Source organism: Echinops telfairi, unplaced genomic scaffold (genome assembly GCF_000313985.2).
Source record: "Echinops telfairi isolate 266 unplaced genomic scaffold, ASM31398v2 ScPeMD7_53;HRSCAF=182, whole genome shotgun sequence".
Classification (NCBI taxonomy): Eukaryota; Metazoa; Chordata; class Mammalia; order Afrosoricida; family Tenrecidae; genus Echinops; species Echinops telfairi.
In genome coordinates, this window is record NW_022103951.1 from 8,641,223 (window position 1) to 8,665,036 (window position 23,814).

At 43.5% G+C, this 23,814-nt stretch overlaps 1 protein-coding gene across 9 annotated transcripts in view; it reads left to right on the plus strand.

Moving 5' to 3' along the window:
* SH3KBP1 (SH3 domain containing kinase binding protein 1) overlaps positions 1–23,814 on the plus strand; it is a 340,714-nt gene that overhangs the window by 204,684 nt on the left and 112,216 nt on the right. For all 9 annotated transcript variants that reach the window (XM_030885785.2, XM_030885786.2, XM_030885787.2 and 6 more), the window contains one exon: positions 9,880–9,974. In XM_030885785.2, coding sequence (XP_030741645.1) covers positions 9,880–9,974 — 95 coding nt within the window. The remainder of the gene's footprint in view (positions 1–9,879; positions 9,975–23,814) is intronic.

A 23,814-nucleotide genomic window follows, 5' to 3' on the forward strand; every position in this document is an offset into this window, starting at 1 on the left:
TCAGAGAGAGGGAGGGAGAGAGATTGATTTCAAGGAAGTGGCTCATGCAGTTATGGAGGCAGCAGGCCTCAAATCTGTGCTTCAGTGTCTGGTGGGAAGCTTCTCCTGATTCATGTGGTTGCAGAGTCTGCCAAACCCCAGAATGTCCCAAGAACGAGAGGTCAGATCTAGGATCAAGAGAGAAAGAGAGCGTTGCTAAAACATCCATATATGTTGGAGATAGGCCACACACACCCATCAAAACGGATTGACTTTTCAATTTATTGGCTCTTTGCATCTGATCCCCAAATTAAAGATAGTTACATAATAGAAGAGCTCTCAGTCTGATGTCTGCCAAACCACTGAGAATCGGAGCCTAGCCAAGTTGACACATACTATTAACCAGTCTCAGCAGGTTGTGCTGGGCTTATTATGGGATAGTTAGCAGCATCCTTGGCCCCTGCCCACTAGATGCATGTAGCACCACCCCTTCTGGTTGTGACAATCAAAATCACCCTGGTTGATAACCACTGGTCAGCAAGCTCCACAAGACCCTCCTACACCCTGCTGGCTGGTACACAGTGGGCAGTGAGTTCATCGTTCCTGGATAATGGCAAGTTAGTATATGTATTTAATCCCTCATCACTAGCCCTCCATCCTCAGATTGTGACCCAGAACTCACTTTCTAGTCTAAATTGACCCTATAGCACACCCACCCCAACACCACCCCCAGCCGGGCTCCCTGGACAAGCCCCCCCAGTTGTCCGCTCCTTTCCTAGCCTGGAGCTTTTTCCCTAATACTATTGCTTAGATCAGCAGTTGTCTAAACTTGGTCCCTGACCAGCAGCCTGAGCATCACCAGGGAACTTGTTAGAAATACAAATACCAAACCCCACCCTGGACCTAGTGAGCTGGAAAGCCTGCAGGTGGGGCTCAGTAATCTGTGGTTCTCCAAATTCTCTGGGCAGTGTTGCTGGGGGCTCAAGTGTGAGAACCACTGGCCTAGACCAGTATTTCCTTACCCTTCCCCCCATCACTGAGGGTTGAAGGAGTCCTGGTGGTATATAGTAGGTTACGAGTTGGGCTGCTAACCACAAGGTCAGCAGTTTGAAACCACCAGCTGTTCCACAGAAGAAAGATGAGGCTTCTTTATACTGGACAGAGTTACAGTTCTATTCTGCACTGTAAGGATTGCTATGAATTGGAATTGACTCAATGGCAGTCAGTTTGATTTGGTTTGGTGTGGTGTAGTTTCCTGGTCCCACCTCAAACTTGTGGCTTCAGATCCCCAGGGAAAGAGCCTGGGAAAGTGGAGAATCAGCACATGCCTCACAAGAACGGCTGAGAGGCGCTACCCACTCGCCTCAAAGCCCTCGAACATCTTACAAAGCCTCCTAGAAGGACCCCTGGATCGGCTGGAGTTGCAATTTCCCCACTTGGGTGTCCACTAGTTCTTGAAGGTGAACACAAGGCTCTCAGCTTCTCACCACTGTTGAGCACTGTTGGTATGCAGGCATACCTCATTGTATGGCACTTCGCTTGATTGCACTTCGCGGCTCCTGTGTTTTTTACAAATTGAGGGTTTGTGGTAACCCTGCCTTGGGCAAGTCTGTTGGTGCCATTTTTTTTTTCCAGCAGTGTGTTTACTTCATGTGTCTGTGTCACCTTTTGGTCATTCCCACAATATGTTCAACGTTTTCACAATGCTTTTGCGCTTAGACTATAGGATAACACAAGCATAACTTCTATACGCACTTGAGAAACCAACCCTTTTTGTGTTCTTGGCTTTATTGTGATCCCCACTGTGTTGCAGAGCCCTGGAACCAAACTTGCAGGGTCTCTGAGGATGGCCTGGATTTGCCTTAATGCCTTTATTCCTTGAGAACCAGCCCCCAGTCATGTTGAACGCCATCTCATGTCATTTCTTCCACCCAGAAAGTGGGCTAGAATTCCTCAAACTGATCTTCAAACCTCTGAAAAGGAAAAGGTTTTCTTTCCGCAGGCGGCAAAGCTCATCTTGAACTGGCCTGTGTCTGTTTAGTCTTCTCTTCCCACTTAGGGGGATTGGCATCTGTTTGTTGTAGGGATTTTAAAGTATTTGATGATTGGGTGTACCCCAAGACCTCAGCTGAGAGTATTATCCTTTACATGGTATATACAATCAGTTGCCTTTTTAAAATCTGGTGGGGAAAAACAAACCTCTCTCTAGTCATTCTGAATAAGGGACTGTGAACCAGTTATGTCTCAGGTCACTGTTCTCAATTTAATGGCACAATTTAGAATTGTGATATTAGGGAAAGCAGACATCATGCTTTGTTCTCATTTTTCAAAAGAGGCAAACTTTCTAATTCTAGGTATGACTTAGTACTTTCCATATCTGCTGAAAGCCCTGGAAGACTTCCCACCAGAGTCACACTATGATACATGGGGTTATGAACTTTGTGTCGTAAAATTGGGCCCATCCTTGTCTTGGATTTAGCAACTACTCTTGTGTGTGTTTGTGTGTTTCTGTTACTAACATGATATCCTGCTTTTTGTTTTGAAGCTGAGGGTTTTAAAAATTACTATTTTTTTTCAGTCAGTATGTTGATTTTTTTTATATAATGGACTATAAAACCGGCTGAGGGGAGTCATGCGATGAAACTTCTAGAAGCTTAGAGATTGAAAGAAGGTCTGTTTGGAGAGGTGAATCATGACTGGCCTTCTTGGTGGCTTTAATGGAACACATGTCTTCCCAATTGAAAGTCAGTAATGAATCCAGGGCTTCTTGATCTGGGAGGTCATCAGGGCCTGGGACTTGCTGTCATCCCAGCATTTTTTCTGCACATCTGCGTCTACATGGGTGTGTACAGTGGAAGGGGCAGGGTTGTGAGAAGAGCCATTGCTTTCTTTTCACCAGAGAGGATATTCAGGGAACCCGCAAGCTCATTAGCCATTAGAGAGATGAGAAGCAAAGCCACAATGAGATAGCACCCAACTCTCACTGGGACGACTGATTTAAAAACAGACTGACAAAACCAAAAAAGAAAAGATAACCAATGTTGGCAAGGCTGTGGAGAAATTGGAGCCCTTGGCTATTGCTGGTGGGAATGCAAAATGGGACAGCCACTGTGGAAAATAGTGTGGCATTCCTCAAAAGGTTAAGAGAGTTACCAAACGACCCTGCAATTCCACTCCTAAGTAGCTATCTGCCCAAGAGACTCGAAAGCAGAAACGTGTGCACCAATCTTCACAGCAGCACTGCTCCCAATGGCATTTTATCCAAGACAGAAAATTGGGATGTCTGTAATTATGCTAATTTGTTAGGTTTGTGTTTTTTTTCAATCTTTCTAAAGAAAAATAGAGAGAAACTCATCTTAATCCCTGGATAAATTATGCCTTTACTTCTCTAGGTACATATCTGTGTTAATTCCTGTTTGCTCTTCGAGTAATTAAATCCATCTAATTTATGAATAGATGGAAACATGCCTGCCCCTACAATTAATTTCATTCTCTTCCTCTTCATCTCTGCTATTCATTTAAAATTTATCATCTTCCCACATCCAAAAAGGGATTGGGGATTATAGTCTACTTTAATGACATATCACATGCCTCCTCTCTGGCGAACCCTCTCCTGAATGGAATCGTGCCTCCCTCTGCTGCCCAGCAACCCTGTGCTGGAGTTGTAGCACGTTTACTCATGACTTTGCCGTGACCTCCTCTCATTGCTTTCCCCTTGCCTCCCTCCCAGCGGTAGTTGTCTCTTCTGTGCCAACGTAGAGGAGCTGGGTAGACGTAATTGTGTATCACAGGGCTGTTCCCGCGGTGCTCTATGAATGTTTCATTTGAAATTGGAAACATCTTGATTCCATATACTATGGAATGAAAATCACAGTCTCAGAGTTAATGATTTTTTTTTGCATATGCATTTAGTTTTGAGTGTCTTAGAACCTTTGGGATAGCCAATCCAGCTGGATGGGTTTCTTTTCTTTTCTAATGCTCCTAAATGAGGGCCCAAATTTAAAGTAAAAAGTAAAAATATGTATTATTTAAACATGTGTCTTAATAAGTTAAAGGGTGTTTGGTCAGGAACTCTGAGTAGAACCATGAAATAATAGAGCAGTCAGCAGTTAGGTGCTGCCCGGTATGTTTCTTGGGGTCCGCAAGAATTTCACTGTGATATTTTGGGGGGCTTGGTTGGGAGATGGTACAGTCCTACTTTCCCATTGAACCAGAGCCACTGTGTTTTTCAGTAGTTCTATGTTAGAGTTCTAAAATAAATTTGACTTTGTTCTTTACTTGACAATTTGCTGAAAGTATCTGGCTGCCTTCAAAAATTTGAGGAGTTAACCAAGTTCTTTATCTACCCACCATCACCCCTCCTGGGCTGGCCTTCTGCAATGGGTTTTCTACATGCTCAAGAGAGCCCAACTAGACCTCAGTATCCACTGTCACAACCCCTGACCCAGAATCCTCTCCTCTTCACTTGCTGCCTCTCGAATGTTCCTCCACATTATAGGTACCAATTGGGGGTCATCAGAAATACGGAATTGGAGCCCTGTGCCAAGGTCTAGGGACGTAAAGAGGGCCGAGACATGGTGCAAGTGCCTACACTTTTCTCTAAAATTTCTCCTTCGGTAGTTCTTTCCAGATAATTCTATGTCTAATGCCTCACTTGTAGAACCACATAGCTGGAGTGATGCAAGTGCTCTAAATTTGATATATGGTGATGGTCACACAGTTGTATTAATTTATTAACAGTCATCAAACTGAATGCTGAAAGCAGGTAAATTTTATGATATACAAATTACATTCCTTTAAAATAGTTTATTTCATTGTTTTACTGTGGCATATATTTCACAGATCATATAATTCAATTGTGCAATCATATTTAGATTTTTGTGATCATCACTACAATCAATTTCAGAACATTTTCTTCTCATACTCATGGCTAGCTCCCCATTTCTAAGTCCCATCCACCCCCCTTTTTTAAGACCAGAGGACACCTGCCTTCCTTAGCTTATAGCAGTGGTTCTCAAACTTCCTAAGACTGCGACCCTTTAATACAGTTCCTCATGTTGTGGTGACCCTCAGCCATAAAATTATTTCTGTTGCTACTTCAGAACTGTAATTTTGCTACTGTTATGAATTGGACGAGCCCTGTGCAAAGGGGTCACGACCCACAGGTTGAGAACCGCTGGCTGACAGGGACATGATGAGCCTAAAGCAAAATGTCCCATGAAACATTTTTAAGGCATGATGTAGGACAGTTGACCCTTGAAAAGTGCAGTGTCTAGGGAAACCAACCTCCTTCACAGTTGAAAATTTGCATATAATTTTCAGTTGATCCTCAAACAACATGGGTTTATACTTCACAATCCAACTTGTATGTAGAGAGACAAACTACTGAGGCAAAGATGATTAGCATCACATGGCCTTTGTAAGTGTCTTTCCTCCCCCTCCCTGCCCCAGTTGAAATCCATGTTGTTCAAGGTTCAACTGTACTCTCTTGTTAATGTTTTCTCCTTGTCTTGGTTACAAGTCAATTGAACAGTCAATTGACTCAATTGACTCGCTACTATATACCAAGTCGTGATTTAGCAAGGGAAGAATTGGGAATGAAGAGGAATGACAAAGATGTATAGGAAGAGGCTGCTGTTGTTGTGATGGTACATATTGTTGTCGATGTATGTCTACCTGGGAGGGATAGGTGGGATAAACAAACCGGAAGAGAGAACAATGGGATGACAGTTCCAGGGGTCATGGGAGAGGGGGAGGTGGGGGAAAGGAAGTGGGTGTCAACAAACCCAGGGACAGAGAACAACCAGTGATCCAAAATTAGTGGCAAGGAAGTGTAGGAGGTCTGGCAGGGCTGGATCAAGGACAGTGTAACCCGAGAGGAATTCCTGAAATCCAAATGAAGGCTGAACATTATAGTGGGACAAGAGGAAAGTACAAAGAAATAGAGGAAAGAACTAGGAGACAAAGGGCATTTATTGAGATCTAAATACAGGCATATACAGATGTAAATATATATACAATGAGGGGGAAATAGATCTATATACATTTATTTATAGGTTTAGTATTAAGGAGACAGATGGACAGTGGGTCCCTATTTAAGTACTCCCTCAACACAAGAACACTTTGTTCTAACAATTCGGCAGTCTGAGATGCTCACCTTCCAGGCACGATTGCTGAAGACAACGGGTGCACAAGCAAATGTGGTGAAGAAAACTGATAGTGTCTGGCTATCAAAAGATATAGCAACTGGGGTCTTAAAGGCCTGAAGATAAACAAGTGACCATCTAGCTGAGAAACAACAAAACCCACATGGAAGGAGCACACCAACCTATCCCAACACGATCGCTGAAGACAAAGCGGGTATATAAGCAAATGTGGTGAATAAAGCTGATGGTGCCTGGCTATCAAAAGATATAGAGTCTGGGGTCCTATAGGCTTGAAGATAAACAAGCGGCCATCTAACTGAGAAGCACCAGCCTGTGAGATCACGAGGCATTGAAGGGATGAAGTATCAGGCAACAAAGACCAAAAAAACCATAGCATTGTGAATGAGGGGGAGTGTGAAGTGGGGACCCAGGGTCCATCTGTGGGCAATTGAAACATATAATTTTCCTCTAGTTCCTGAATGCTTCCTCCTCCCCACTATCAAGATTCTAATTCTACCTTACAAATCCGGCTGGACTAGAGGATGTACACAAGGATCAACATTTAACCTCTGCCTGGTGGATGGACAGCAGAGAAGTGGGTGAAGGGAGACATCGGATGGTGTAAGATATGACAAAAAAATAATAATTTATAAATTATCAAGGGTTCATGGGGGGGAGTGGGGAGGGAGGAGAAAAAAATGAGGAACTCATACCAAGGGCTCAAGTAGAAAGCAAATGTTTTGAGAATGATGAGGGAAACAAATGTACAAAAATGTTTGACACAATGGATATATGTGTGGATTGTGATAAGAGTTGTATGAGCCCCCAATAAAATGATTTTTAAAAACCCAAAAAAAAATGGATCAAAAAGAAAAAAAAGGTAAATCGATTTCTTTATTTAGCCAGACTATAGTTAAGTTTTTCACAAACAGTAACTGAAAAATCCTCTTTCTTTCTACTGAGTTCCTTCATTTCAGGGTGCGTTCGGCTTTGAGTAATGAATACCTGAATGACAAAGTAGTGTTAGGAAGTCACCTAACAAGAAGTCCAGAGGCAGACCCCTGGAAGGTGAATTATTCTTCAGATAGCGCAACAGTGTTGCCCCAAGGCCCACTCCTCTGTGCTTTGCTTGGCAGTCTTCTCATGGTTGAAATAGGACTGTGACAGGTAACAAAATCTAATGCCCTTCCCAGCAGACTTCCCTCACATTTCATTGGCTGGAAGAAAATCACATGCCCACTCCTAAACCACTCACTGAGCAACAGAAGTGAAACTAACATCATTTGATTTTTAACTAGTTCTTGGGACCCCATGGGGAAGGTTCTCTATTCCTGAAAAGCATAGTGAACAAATGAAGATTCTGTGAACTTGAAAGGGGGTGGGGCCTGGCCGTTGGGTAGTTGGAGATGGGATAGTTTACCAACAGTGTCTCCCACATGTCTCACTGCCATCAAGTCGAGTCTGACTCATAGTGACCCTATAGGACAGGGTAAAACTGCCCCTATGGGTTCCCAAGACTAAATGTTTGTGGGAGTAGAAGTCTTTATCTTTCTCCCTCAGAGTGGCTGCTGTTTTCGACCTGCTGTCCTTGCCATCAGCTGCTCAATGTGTAACCCACTGTACCACCAAGGCTCCTTTCTGCCACACGTACTATATTTTTTAATTGTTTTTACTGAAAGGAGGGGAAATGTAACCTACATCTGCATTCTTGATTAGCCGCATGTATCCAATCATTTTTTTTTTACAGAATGTCTACCTGATTTCCATCCAAAAAATTATTCTTAAAGCTGGACCTATGCAGGGTGCTTCTTCACTGATACTGTGTTTGTTTCTGTATTGTGAGTTTTGTGGTTGGGTAGTCACACTTCACTCACACAGTCACGAGGAAAATTGCTAAGGAGTTGTCATATCCAATTTACACTGCTTCGCTTGCCACCTCTTGTAGAACGTTTGACTGATTTAGAATTTGGGAGGTTTGTTCATACTGACTTAAGAGAAGTAAGAGGAGGGTGGACACAGGATTATTTAGGAGGCATTTTGGTGTTGCTGCGGTTAAAAGACGGAGCTGCTAACAGAAAGGTTGGCTCTTTGAACCCAACAACTACTCTATGAGAAACATGAGTCTGTCTGCTTCATGGAAACTTACAGCCTTGGCAGCCCTGCAAGGCAGCTCCACTCTGTCTTGAAGGGTCCCTCTGAGCTGGGATCAACCCAGCAACAATGGTTTGGGTTGGGTTTGCATTGTTATCAATGACTCTTTAACCCAGGTTAGTGAGCAAAATCCATTAGGGCAGGAGTCCACAAGACATATGACTTAGGATTTCCAACACTAGGGTAAGGGGTGTAATCAATAGCTTCAAGCCATTGGGGGTGGGGGTGGGGGGTGGGGAGAAGAAGAACATCTGCAATAAAATAGAATCAATCAACCATTCCCTAATTAATTAATTAATTCTCTCTCTCTCTCTCTCTCTCCCCCCCTCTCCCTCTCCCTCTCCCTCTCCCTCTCCCTCTCCCTCTCCCTCTCCCTCCCTTCTCCCACTCTCTCTTCCCTTCTCTTTCCCTCTCTGACCCTCTCTCCACCTCTTTCTCCCTCCCTCCCATATCTCAACCCTAATACAGTATATCATGGAGTTTTATTGGCTTTATTTTGCATATCATTTATTTGATTGATGGAACATTAACCATAATAAGGAAGCACATTTCAGTGATATAAATTCTACTAGGGACAATATAATTGATACTTAACATATATATTTCTAGGTTACTATCTGTCTGCAGGAATTGACTCAATCCTTGGGAGATGTCTAAAGTTACCATTAGAATTGTTGACATTGATGCATAATAATAGATGCCTGTCCCAGGAGATACCAATGCTAGTATCTTTTTCTTCCACCTTCTGTTCTGATTCATCAAACCCTAGGTATCCCAGTCTTAACTTCCCAACTACCATATCAATGCTTTTACTATTTTCTTAAGTGATGCTATGTGTAATTAGAAAAGAGTTAACATTTACATCATCAGGTAGACTTGAAAAAGCATATAATTCAGACCTATTTGAATTGATTTTGAGTGGCCTTAGTATTTGTCCTTCTTTGGAAAGGACCGATAAATCCACTTGCTAATTAAAAACACTATCTATGAATAGGCAGATTTCCTTAGGGAAACCACGAGACATATCTGAGTAAGTTTACACCCCGCCCCCCTTAAAACACACACATGGATGTGTAAAGAATATCTGAGCAGTATTTGTTCATTAGTGCAAGTTTATAAACATGGTTCACATACAAACACATTAACATCTGCCCCTTTAGCCATACCATGAGGGGATCATTTTCATTGTTTTGTGAACCATGTCTGCTTTGTGTCATATATAAATGCCCTGTTCCTAATTTCACAAGGTAGGTAGGGAAGCATTGGGTCAAGTTTATGCCTGCTCCCAAACAGCGTGCAAAATGGTGCACATCTGTTTTCTTAAGACCTTTTGCTTTTCTGCCGGAGAGAAATTAAGCAGCCTATGACATATCATGGCATCACATGATTTATGAAGGGAAAAATATCAAGAGAATAAATATGCATGAGCCCAAACTGAGCCATCGTAAGTTGGTTTATGAGAGTGGCCCTCACTTTGTGCAGTGGTGCTAGCCTCTCTACTTATCATGAGTTTTCCTAAAGTCCGTGGGCTAGAGAACAGCCTCTCAAAGGCCAACTGATTGCCTGGAGTATTTTAAAGGTGATGTTTTCTTTCTTCCTACAGCCAAGGATTACTGCAAAGTAATATTTCCATATGAGGCACAGAATGACGACGAATTGACAATCAAAGAAGGCGATATAGTCACTCTCATCAATAAGGTAAACAAAGGTTCTCCCCTGCCGGGTCAACTGGGAAAATGACTTCTACAGGTATTGACTGTAGAAGGACAACTTTTTGCTTTAGCCTTTGAAACACTTGGTTTCCGTGGGCCCACAGTGAGTATCTTTTCAGGGGATCAAGCCAAGCCCTGGGAATTCAGGCAAATAGGCTTGTGGACAAGTGAACAGATTCACTTTGCCTTGGGCCAGTCACATGTTTCTGCATGGCCTTGTGGAAAACATCAGTCCCAGAAAGGATAACCCAAAGGTGGCCTGCTTGGCTGGAGCCCTGCCCTCCAGAGCAGCCTTGCTTTAAGGCTCTGTGTCAATCAGTGTCTAAGGAAGGGCTTTGGAACAGCAGGCCATGCTTCACATGCTGAACATACTCGGAGAGTGTTTGCTGGCTCTTCTGAGCGAAGGCTGGTGGCATCCTCAGAGGATCACTCCTGTTTTGTTTGGGCTAAGAGGGTTGGATGGTTTTATTATCATTACAGGCAGACCCCTGTAAACATGGAGACGGAGAGCTATAAAAATCCATGTGGAATGTTTATGCTTTCTTACAGTGGTGCTCTCCAAGTAAGTGGTTGAAGGATGTATTACTTAAGCGAGTCCTGGAATTACGTGGCTTTTCTCTGAAGTACAGGATTGTTATGATGGTTGAATATGATGACAAGTGGTACAGTTTAAGGGTGTATGGTTTTATTCTTGTATCTGGTGAGTTTTGAACTGTGTCTGGGAAGAAGTGCAGTCAGAATGCTCCTTAGAAGCAAGGATGGCAAAATTTCATCTTATATACTTTAGACATGTTGTTTAGACCAGTCCCTGGAGAAGGACATCATGCTAAATAAAGTAGAGGGGCTGCAATAAAGAAGGCCCTCACCAGACCTCAACCTGGTGTGCCAAGCAAGAGAGAACGAATGAGAGAGAAAGAAAACGAACTGTGTCCTGGTTCACCAAGCCTCGAGGATGACATTCCTGCTCAGAGCAGCCAATGCACCGAGAGGACTGTAGGCCTGCCCCACCATCAGACACAGTGTCCCTTCACTGACCCATAGTGCTATGGGGACAGCACTGGAGACACAGTACAAGAATTGTACCTAGTCTTCTCTTCCCGCCCCCCCCAGGTCAAAACACAAAGGGAGCACAACAGGAGATCAAGGGGAGCAAAGCAATGAAGTCCCCGAGGAATCCCAAAAACAGACTTCAGGGGCAGGGCTTGGCATCCCATCAGACCGTATTGGAAAGCATTCATAAGGGTCAACAGACAGACCTAGGACTATTTATAGGCTTTTTTTCCCATGTCTATCTATATAAGATAGGCAGGATAAACAATCCCGAGGAGAAAACAACAGGACTGACTGTTCTGGGGGTGGGGCATGGGAGAGGGGAGGTGGGGCAAAGGGAGGGCGGAGCCAACAAATCCAGGAACAAGGGACCAAGTGATCTAAAATCAATGGCAAGGAGGGCGTAGGATGCCTGGGAGGGGTTGATCAAGTCCAATGTAACTGAGAGGAATTACTGAGAGCCGAATGAAGGTTGAACATGATAGGACAGGAGGAAAGTAAAAGGAAATAGAAGAAAGAAGTAGGAGACAAATGACATTTATAGAGGTATAAATGCAGGCATGTACATATGTAAATATATTTTTATATAATGGTAGGGATATAGGTCTAAATATATACATTTATATTTTAAATATAAAGGTAGCGACAGACATTGGGGCTCGACTCAAGTCCTCCCTCAATGCAAGAACACTTTGTTCTAATAACTTGGCATTCTGTGATGGTCACCTTCCTGACACAATCACTGAAGACAAAATGGATGCATAAACAAACGTGGTGAAGAAAGCTGATAGGGCCTGGCTATCACAAGATATTGTGTCTGGGGTCTTAAATGCTTGAAGATAAACAAGCGGCCATCTAGCAGGGAAGCAATGAAGACCATATGGAAGAAGCACACCACCTTGTGTGATCATGAGGTGTTGACAGGATCAGGTATCAGGCAACAGAAGACCCAAAACAAACAGTCATATCGATACGAAAGAGGGGGGCCAGAGTGGAGACCAAAGCCCATCTGTATATAATTGGGCATCCCCTCACAGAAGGGTCACAAGGAAGGGATGAGCCAGCCAGGGTGCAGTATAGCACCACCAACACACACATTTCTCTAGTTCTTTAAAGCTTCCTCCCTACCCCCACCCCCACCATCATGACCCCAGTTCTATCTTACAAATCCAGCTAGACCAGAGCCTGTACACTTGTACAGATAAGTGTTCTTGACACACAGAATCTAGGACAGATTAACTCCTCAGGAAAAATAATGGGAGTAGCGATACCATGTGGGTAGGGGGAAGGTGGGGGGGAAGAAGGGGGAACTGATTGCAATGATCAACATATAACCTCCCCCCACTCCACCAGGGTGATGAACAACGGAAACATGGGTGAAGGGAGATAGCGGATGGTATAAGAAATGTAAATAATAATAATTTTTCATGTATCAAGGGCTCGTGAGGGTGGGGATAGGGGAGAGGGCCAGAAAAAAAGGAGCTGATACCAAGGACTCAAGTAGAAAGAAAATGATTTGAAAAGGATGATGACAACATATGTACAAATGTGCTCGATACAGTGGATGGATGTATGGATTGTTGTAAGGGCCCCCAATGAAATGATTTATTAAATTTTTTTAGAAAAGGCCCTCAAGAAGATGAATTGATACAGTGGCTGCAACAATGGAGTTAAACATAATAAAAATTGTGAGGATGGTCTAGGACCAGGCAGTGTTTGTTTTATTGTACATAATGTTGTTATGAGTTGGAACCAACCCCTTAGCTTCTAACAACAACAAAAACATCCAATGAGTGGCAGGACTCTATAATTCCCTCGGCACAAGTGTTACTTGGGCGTCATCACGGCTGCCTGCGCAGATGTAGTGAGAAAGGAGGCGGACAGGGGAGGGCATGATGGTGGGGGGAGGCCCAGGAGCCCACTACCGTGGCCATTACTAAAAAGGAGAGGCCACGGTGTTGCCACACCTCTGCCCAAGGCTTACTTTTATAATCAGGGATGGTTACTTCCCCAAAGGGTTTTAGAGGCTGTGTGTTTTAAGTGCCTGACTTCAGAGATGCTGGAACTAATGGCTATTGGCCTTAGGTGCTTTCAAGCTCGTCTCTGACTCATAGTTGACCTTATGTACAACAGAACGAACCCCTGCCCAGTCCTGCACCATCCTCTCCATTGTTCTCATGCTTGAGCTCCTTCTCACAGCCGCTGTGTCCATCCGTCTCAACTGCCAGTGAGCCAGTTCCAGCTCGTAGAGACAGGGTGGGCAGAGTAGAGCTGCCCTTGTGGGTTTCCTGGACTATAACTCTGTACGGGAGTAGAAAGGCTCATCTTTGTCCTGTGGGGCAGCTGGTGAGTTCGAACCGTGGACCTTGTGGTTAGTACCCCAACATGTAACCTATTACGCCATCAAGGCATTTGCCTTTCAATGGATAATAGATGTACCAGTGTACCAAGTGGATCAATAATATTTCATTAGGTTTAGGACAAAGAAAACCACTGCCACCATATAAGCTGTGGTCTCACTCAGACACATCTGTTTCTGCCGGATTAGATTATCCACCAGTTCCTGGCCTTTAGCATGATAAGAACATGCACCATGATGAGAACACATTCGGCTTGATTATTTTGTCCCTCAGCCAGAAGCCTTATACAAAGTGTCTGATTTATATCAAGGTTGTGGCCATTCAGGGACTCTTCGAATCCCTTCCATGGAGGAGGGAAAGCAAGCAGGTGCAAGAGAAAGGCTGCCATCACCTTCCGTAGGTGACACCAGAATCTCCCGGTCTAGTCGATTTGTATCTTTATTTATTTCTTTTTGATTTGTATATTTAAAGCAGTTTGGAAATTGTAACACAGCCAGCAGATAGTTATACAGAATTTCCAACACACGAACTGGTCTTGGTTCCTTGACTGGCTTGCACACAAGTGCTGCCCCTTAAGCCTCAAATTCCCATATCATTTTGCCACTTGGCCCCCTGGGTCCCACCTGTCCCTGCCCTGAGCAAAGCAGCCCTAGAACTGGCAGGCCCTTTCTTCCTAAGCTTTCTCTACTAACAGCACGCTCCCCCTCCCGCCCATGGCTTTGCTCAGTCACCCCTCGGCTCAAGAACCATCTTTAGTAACTTCCCTTTGCTTTATTGTAAAACCCAGGTATATTCCCCAGCTCACATGTCCCAAGCAGTCTGCCTTCCTGGCCTGAGTCCAGGTGGCTGTTCTTCATGTATCTCCTCAGTATCACCCACGTGCCATTGGGCATGGTAATCTGAACCATAAAGCACAGGCCTTGACACCAGCCTCCCAGGCTGTCATGCGGATTTATTGAAACACTGTGTATGAAGTGCCTGGACCCTAGGGACTGCTGCTTCTCCTCGGGTTGCTCTTTCTCAGACCTCGGCTTCCTGGCAATGGAGGTGCTCTTAGGCCTGAGCCCAATTTGCTGCTGGAGAAAATGATGAAAAGGCCACTGAAAACCGCTAAGGAAGAATTCAAAGTGGGGGGAGGGGTTCAGAAGAAGTTAGAAAGCGAGCTTTGTTGGGGCTTTGCCTGCTGAAAGTGAGGGAGGTGGGGTCTGAGTTGATAAACCGCTGCTGACATTGAAGAATAGTCTTACCTCCTCCCCGAGAGAGGAGCAGCCCAGAAGTTCACAGAGGTGCCTGTGAGTTATTACTGTTGTAAAATGAAGAGTGGTGTGTGTGCATTTCCATATGGATGAGTTGAAGGGAGTGACCATACTCTAAATTCAGTTGTTCTTGCTTGAAAGCTTTCTCAAGTGGGCACGAATTCCACCCCCTGTTGGCTTTTGGTAGTTAGTTACCCAGGGACATTTCCTTTTCCCTGCTCTTTTTGGCACTATGCATTGGACTGTAATCCTCAAGTTCAACAGTTCGAAACCACCAGCTGCTCCTTGAGAGAAAGGGCTTTCTACTCTCCTAACGAGTTGGCATCTCGGAAACTCCCGGGGGCAGTTCTTCTCCCCTGTCCTATAGGGTCCCTCTGTGTCAGTATTGACAAGATGGCAGTGGAATGGAAGCCCTGGTGGCATAGGGGGGTTACAAGTTGGGTAAAGTCAGCTCTGCAGAAAAATGATGGGGCTTTCTACTCTGTGAAAGGTTTAGCCTCTGAAACTCACAGGAGCGGTTCTACTCTATCCTGTAGGGTCTCAGTGAGTCAAAATGGACTCAATGGCAGTGAGTTTGATTTGGAGGGCAGGAGTCACAGGACAGGCGGGGTCCTAATTTCTAGACCTAGGTGGCCAGTTTTTGCAACTTTCTAGAAAAGGAACCTGACATCTTAGGTAGCCCTGTATGCCCTCCATAGCTCCTGAGATAATGTGCAGAGACCTCAGCTGTTTGCGTGTATCCCTAGGAACTAGGATTCAATGTGGCAACCTAAACGGTTTGTTTTTGAGTTTATTTATAAAGAATTCTTGTGGATTAGGGGAATTTTCCACTCGTGCAGAACACACCTGTGTTTAGCTTTTATTTCCAGTCACTCAAAAATAGCTCCCTCTTGTGAGTTCCTGCCGCCCCCATCCGTGCCTTCTTGATCTGTGCTGGAGTGATCTGGAAAGTTTCCAGACCTGGGCTCTGTTTGCCAGAGGAGCTCCTTGGAAAGGGCTAATAAGTCAGGGCTCTGCTGCCATGGTGGCTGCCATCAGGGACCGTGACTTTCCCTGACCTCAGTCACTTGGAGCAGACAGAGCTCAGCAGGGGAGAGAGAGGGACAATATTCTGGCTCCTTTTGCCCACTAAGCCTGGGAGGAAGGAGTCCTAAGATGACCCCTTTGTCACCAAGGATCTTCATGTGTTTCCTATAAAAAGACTCCCCTTAGTCAGCTGTCTTTGATCCCAAACAAAATCAGCACCGCCCCCCCCCATTTCTTTATCGTACTAAGCACATTAGCAACATAAAGATATACCCTAAGAAAGAGAGTAGTATTGACTGCACTTGGGTACTGGTAGAGATGGAGAGAAGGGAAAGACGATTCAAGCCAGCACTGATGTTCATGGAAGGAAACCAGTAAGGGCGACCTAAACAAAGAGGAGACTGTAGTATTATGTGAAGGTGGATATATAGCAGTAACCACCATAACAAAGTACAAACCAGGAGTTTTGCCTTCTCTTAGAGAGGTATCAAGCCAGGGATCCTAAACATTTGGAGCTGAACATGTTGTGAGGAACCTCGGGTTCCATGTTGGCCTGTTAACTGCAAGGCTAGCAGTTCAAAACCACCAGCCTGTCTGCAGGAGAAAGATGACGCTTTCTGACGGCCAAAAGGGTTTGGATCTTTGAAACCTATAGGGGCAGTTCTACTCTGTTCTGTAGGGTCACTATGAGTCAGAATTGACCCGATGGTAGTGAGTTCAGTTTATTTGGGGCTTTTTCTTTTCCCAAGACATGCCATAAGGACAGAGGTAGAAGTGAATCCTAACCAACCCATCTTTCTTCAGTTCTGTTTCAACATACTTTCCTTTCTCCTTCCCCAGATTATGATTGGGCCAATCCCTAAGGCCTGGGTATCTGCTCCCTTAAAGATGTGCAGCCTGAAAATCTCATGGGGCAATTCTTCTTTGTCTTGTGGGGTCGTCATAAGTCTGAATGGATTTCATAGCTCCCAGCGAAAACTTGACTTCTTGGATTAAAAGGAACCGAGCTTGGGCATATAAAATTCAAAATCCCTCACTGCCATTGAGTCTGTAGGACAGAGTACACTACCCCTGTGAGTTTCTAAGACTGTAAATCTTTACAGGAGCAGAAAGCCTCATTTTCTTCCCCTGGAGTAGCTGGTGGATTTGAACCCTTGACCTTGTGGTTAGCACCCCCAACTTGTAACCCACTATACCAGGAGAACTCCTTGTGCATGCAAAAGGGTTCTGCAAAGAAGCAAATTGCATAGCTGCCAGATGCCCAGCAGAGGCTGGGAATGGGAGAAACACACTGGTCCCCATAGAACTGGTGCTTCCTGGGACAGTGAGTGTTCCTCTGGGCTATTGGCAGCTCCTTAAGTCCAGGACCTCTCTTCACACCATTGTCCTCTAGAACTCTCCTGAGCTCACCGTTCTCCCAACAGCCCTGGGTGGTGGGTGAGGTTATGGGGGTTATCTCCAGATTAAAGCAGACAAAGGGACACAGGGAGCTCAAACAGCTTTCCTAGGAGACTGTAAGCAAGTTAATAGGAGAGCAGGGCAAAGGTCCCATCCTGACTCCCTGTGAAATACTCCCTGGACTCTGGCTGCACCGGGGCTTTGGAGCAGGCTGGGCAGTAACTGAAGGCTGAGCTGGTTTTCCTTCATGAATGTCAAGGTCCATGGTGGGTGGGGCTCCAACACACCCAAGGGTGATCTGGGCTACCCATTGAGAGTCTCCAGTTATGGCTGGGTATCCAGGGCAAGTCCAAATTATTACTTTATTTGTTAGAAATTTAATAGAATCAAGGAATGACTCCACCCAATGATTTCTTAGACTTTTGTCAGGATGTCACAGTTTTGGTTTCTAGATCGTTCATAACTTTGGGATTCCATACTTGTCAACTCTTAAAATGGGGGGTGATTAGCAAGTGCAGAGTGGGGTATTAAGATGGCTCAGGACTCCCATTGGTCCCTGTTGTCCCTAAGCACTACCCCGCCCCCCGCCCACTTTTCTTTCCCCCTTCCTTCCTCAGGCTTGGAGTTCCTCTTTCCTTCCAAGTCTCAGGTGCCACTGAGTTTTCTGTGGGCTGTTCCAGGCGGCAAGGTGGGGATGCGTAGCAGATTCCACACCTTCCTAGGCCATTCTGCAATGGGGTGGTCTCTCATTTGTTCTGGTGCTGATTTCCCCCTCCTTCTCCCTCCCTCCCTTCCTTTAATGTCTTAATTCTTTTAAATCTTTATTTTTAGGAAAAATGTTTCCTGGCTTCAGCATCAGGCCCCACAGGAGGCAAAGGTGGTGGCAAACGATGAGGGCCAGAGTTTAAGACTCTTGAGAAAGGCTCTTAGCTTATGGTAGAAGAAAGCCAACTAGATTGCTGGCCTTGGCCCTTTCTCACTGAACTGCTGGGGCTTTTAGCAGAGCTAAAACGCTAGGATTAAATGTGGTTTTAAGGGTGAGGAGGAGTAATTAGCAGGTGTCATCCTGAAAATTATGGCAATCTGACAGACCCATTAGAAGGACGTGTTTTATGAGTGAATGAAGACGTTAAGCATAGGTCTGGGATCAGCAGGGTTTACACACACATTTGAAAAATGTCAGTGTTCCACAAATGAGTCATTGATGTCATAGGGTGGATTTCTTACAGTATGATCTTCCTGTTTAGACTGCCTGTGCCCTTACTCGAAACAGAAGTCATCATGTATTTGCTCTTCAGAGCATTGGCAGTCCAAAGGAATCTAGATTGCTGTGGTTTTATCTTGTTCTTAAAAGTAGCCAGGAACCTGGGGAGGTGGAAAGAACCATGACTCTGCATTTGATTAAAACTGCCCTTTCGAAATAGAGGAAAGAATTAGGCAAAAGACATTTATGGAGGTATAAATATAGGCATGCCTATATGTAAATATATTAATATATAACAATAGGGATATGGATCTATGTACATATATTGATGTTAAGAATTAAGGTAGCAGATAGACATTGGACCTCTACTCCAGTCCTCCATCAATGCAAGAACACTTTGTTCTAACAATCCTGCATTCTGTGATGCTCACCTTCACAACAAGATTGCTGAAGACAAAATGGGTGCATAAGAAAATGTGGTAAAGAAAGCTAATGGTGCCTGGCTATCCCAAGATGTAGTGTCTGGGGTCTTAAAGGCTTGAAGTTAAACAAGCAGTCATCTGGTCGGGATGCAACAAAACCCACATGGACGAAGCACACCAGCCTGTGTGATAATGAGGTGTCGACGGGATCAGGTATCAGGCATCAGAAGACCCAAAACAAATATATCGATGCAAATGATTGGGGTGAGGGTAGAGAACCAAAGCCCATCTGTAGACAATTGATGCATGGATTGTGATAAGAGCTGTAAGAGCCCCCAGTAAAATGATTTATTAAAAATAAATAAATAAGAAGGAAAACTGTCCTGAACGTTCTCGCCATCACAAATATTTATTTTTAATTAGGTGGAGATATAAAACCTAAGACTTGATATGCAAGATAATTCCTTTCTATTTCACCACTGTCCAAACACTGGGCATTTTTCCTTTGCCGTGTTGTTGTTAGGTGCTGTCCAGTTGGTGCTGACTCACAACGACCCTATTTGAAACAGAATAAAATAGTGCCCTCTCCTGCACTGGCCTCACGGTCTTTCCTGTTTGAACCCAGGGGAACAGTCACTGTGTACTTCATCTTGTTGGGGGTCTTTTTCTTTCTCATGGATCCTCTACTTTTTCTAGCATGATGTACTTTTCCAGGAAGTGATCTCTCCTGATAACAAGCCCAAGATACCTGAGATGAAATCTCACCATCCTCACTTCTAAGGAACATGCTGGCTATACTTCCAAGACAGATCTGTTTGTTCTTCTGGCAGTCGATGGTACTTTCAATATTCCTCACCAGCACCATCATTAAAATACATTGATTCTTCTATGGTCTTCCTTATTCATTGTCCAACTTTCACATGTATAAGAGGCATGGCTTGGCCAGGCAAATCGTAATCCTCAAAGTTACATCTTTGCTCCTCGGCGCTTTAAATAAATCTTATGCAGCAGATTGGCCCATTGCAATGCTTTATTTGCATTTTGTTTTTGTTTTATTAAATACTTTTATTGGGGGCTCTTATATCTCTTATCCCAATCCATCCATTCCTCCAGTGTGTCAAGCACATTTGCACCTATACCGCCATCATCATTTTCAAAGCATTCTCTTCCCACTTGAGTCCCTGATATCTGCTCCCCATTTCATCCCCCTCACTCCCCCGCCTGCCCTCCCTCACGAACCCTTAAGTTATAGATTATTTTTTCCATATCTTAAATCGTCCTCTGTTGCCCCTCACCCACTTTGTGTTTGTTGACTGCTGCTTACATGAATGTTGATTGTAGATCCAAATAGAATGAAATCCTCATCACTTCAATGATTTCTTCATTTATCATGATGTTATGTATTGGTTCAGAGTTGTGAGGATTTTTGTTTTCTTTGTGTTGAGATGTCATCCACACTGAAGGCTGCAGTCTTTGATCTTCATCAGTAAGTGCTTCAAGTCGGTTTCCGCATTTAGCATCGGCATATCACAGGTTGTTTAAGTCTTCTCCAACCCCGATGCTGCATTCTTCTGCATACAGCCCAGATCTCAGAATATTTGCTCTCATGAGTAAAATTTTACTGAAGATTAATTTTGAAAAGCTGGTTAAAGCAATACGTTGTCAAGGAACTGCCAGAAATTCAAGCTGGATTCAGAAGACGCCGTAGGACAAGATAGCAATGCTGACATCCCATAGACCTTGGCTAAAAGCATGAGATGCCAGAAAAATGTTTACCTGTGTTTTGTTGACTACGTCAGTGGTTCTCAACCTTCCTAATACCACGACCCTTTAATAGTTCCTCATGTTGTGGTGACCCAAACCAAAAACATGATTTTCGTTGCTACTTCATCACTGTAACTTTGCTCCTGTTATGAATTGGGTAACCCTGTGAAAGGGTCATTCAACCCCCAAAGGGGTCACGACCCACAGATTGAGAACCGCTGAACTATGCGAAAGCATTCAACTATGTGAATCATAATAAATAATGGAGAACGTTGTGGAAAATGGGAATTCCAGGACACTCTATTGTGCTCATATGGAACCTGTAACACAGAACAAGGAGATACAGAATAGTTTAAAATCAGGAAACATGTGCATCAGGGTTGTATCTTCTCACCATACTTTTGAAATCTGTGTGAAGAGTGAATCTGAGGATTTGGACTATATGAAGAAGTTGGCATCAGGATTGGAGGAAGATTTTTCTATGCAAATTAATGAGTTTTTATTTCATATGCACCTCCAACTTCATGTACCTACACAAGTTCTATAGAACTGTCTCCAGAGACATCTTAATTGTTATATCACTCTGCAGCCCTCTGCCGGAGTGCCATAGTGAGCTAGAATGCTGTCATCACCATCATGGGACTTTTTTCCCCTGTGGCATACAGAAAAGATCTGCATGTGTCTTAAGAAATTATAGAGAAATTCCTCTTTTTTTTCTGGTTTCTAGTTCCAACCAGGCCATTTGTATTACCCTTAGATAGCTAGTGTATGGATTAATTGAGATGTTGCGGCTGGAGGTCCTGTAGAAATGTACAAGTTAAATGATGGTTTCTGCTACAATAAGCTCTATAGCAAGAAGAAAGGAAAATAAATGCTGAGTGACACAAGTTCTTTCTTGGTCTGAAATTAAGGCCAGTTCTTACTCTACAATTCTTGCTTGTTATAGATTTCAACCTTTCCTCAAGGTGAAAGTAATTTATGAGGTTTGCATAGCCCTTATTAAATCTATCTCTAAGCTTTTTACATTCACATTTGCATTTTCTTAAAATATATTGTGTCCGAGATGCAAAGCGGGATGGGATATGCCTTTAAGTAATAATTTAAAATTATAGAATGCTTGCTCTTGACAAAATGAGAGTAAAACAGATAAACCAGAAGAAAAACCAACATTTTTGATGTCATCACCACCTTCAGATACCTCTTAACATTTTAACAATTTTCATTCCCAACTTTCCACACACATACACACACAGATAAATACAGCTTAAAATCAAAATAGAATCGCACTCTAGACACTATTTTGCAACCCTCTTTGTTTAAATTACATCATGACTATCTTTGGCAACAGGACGAAATAGTTCCTTACCATCCTAGTGTGTGAAGTCCCACAGTCCTTTTTCATTGGATGTTCAGCTTATTTCCCTATTTTAGACCACATGGCACGTTGCCATCACCTTATTTGTAAGTCTTTGTGCATGTAATTCTTTCTGCCTCATTCTGCTAGCTGCGTAACTATAAACAGGTTGTTTAATCTCTCTCTGTCTCAACTTCTACATCTGTAAAATGGGGCTGGTTGTAGTTACCTACCACTGCTAATGTGAAGATTGAATGAGCTGAGTTTAAGAAACCATTTAGAATGCATGGCTCACTGTCAATGCTAGATAAAGAATGTTGGTGGTTGCTATCAAGTCAGTTTTTGACTCATAGCCACACCCACTGGTGACAAAGCAGAGGTTCCCTGTAGGGTTCTCAAGGTTATAAGCTTTGTGGGATCAGATCTCCAGGTCTTTTCTCCCACAGAGATATAGTGGGTTCCAATTGCCATCTTTTTGGTTAGTGACCTGTTGAGCCTCTAAGCAATGAGCTCCCTTATGTCAGTATTAGCTCTTGCTATAGTTTCTTTATGACAAATCTCTAAGGTCAATGCTATTGGGGGCTCATACAACTCTTACACAATCCATACATACCACAGTTGTGTCAAACACATTTGTACATTCGTTGCCCTCATTTTTCTCAAAATATTTGTTTTCCACTTAAGCCCTTGATATCAGCTCCTCATTTTCCCCCTCCCTCATGAACCCTTTATAATTTTATATATTATTATCTTGTCATGTCTTACACTGTCCGACGTCTCCCTTCACCCAATTTTCTGTTGTCTGTCCCCCAGGTAGGAGGTTATATGTAGATGATCCTTATAATCAGTTCCCCCTTTCTACCCAACCTTCCCTCACCCTCCGGTCTCGCCACTCTCACCACTGATCCTGAAGTTATCATCCATCCTGGATTCCCTGTGTTTCCAGTTTCTATCTGTACCAGTGTACATCATCTGGTCTAGCTGGATTTGTAAGGTAGAATTGGGATCATGATAGTGAGGGGAGGAAGCATTTAAGAATTAGAGGAAAGTTGTATGTTTCATTGTTGCTAAACTGCACGCTGACTGGCTTGTCTCCTCCCCACAACCCTTCTGTAAGGGGCTGTCCAATTGCCTACAGATGGGCTTTGGGTCTCCACTCTGCACTCCCCCTCATTCATAATGATAGGATTTTTTGTTCTTTGATGCCTGCTACCTGATCCTACTGATACCTCGTGGTCACGCAGGCCAGTGTGCTTCTTCCATGTGGACTTGTTGCTTCTGAGCTAGATGGATGCTTGTTTACCTGCAAGCCTTTAAGACCCCAGACGCTATATCTTTTGATAGCTGGACACCATCAGCTTTCTTCACCACACTTGCTTATGCACACACTTGTTATTTGACAGACATCTGAATGATATTCTGGACGATCATGCCAATTCCGTCTTCCCATAGGGACCATGCCTTCCTATCTTTGTCATCCAGGGATATTATTGATTTCTAAAAGCTCTGCTAATCAGATAAGGGTTTGTATTTTTATAAGGTATTACTAAAATTAGACATTTTAAGGGTCTTTGATTTTTTAAAATAAAAATATCTTAGGGGGGTTTAGAAAGTTTGCGGAAAAGTGAAATTAAAAGATAATGGAAGTTGTTTTCCTTTTGACCCATTCTTAATTTGTTCTAATGTTTTTTCGGTTTTCTTTTGGATTGAGGTGTTTCTGTGTATTTTGGTGCTGTTGCTGGGGTTTTTATTTGTACGGGTTTCTTTATGTGAAATCTAGGATATGGAAATCTATAGAGACAGCAACTAGATTAATGGTCTCTTAGGGTTATAAGCAGGGGAGGTTGGGGCAAAATGTGGAGCTAATAACATTGGGTACAATCATGGAGAAAAGGTTCTAAAATTGATTGAGGTGATGATTGTATGACTCTTTTTAATATAATCCAGTCATTGAATTGCATAATACATGAATTTTATGTCAATAAAACTGAT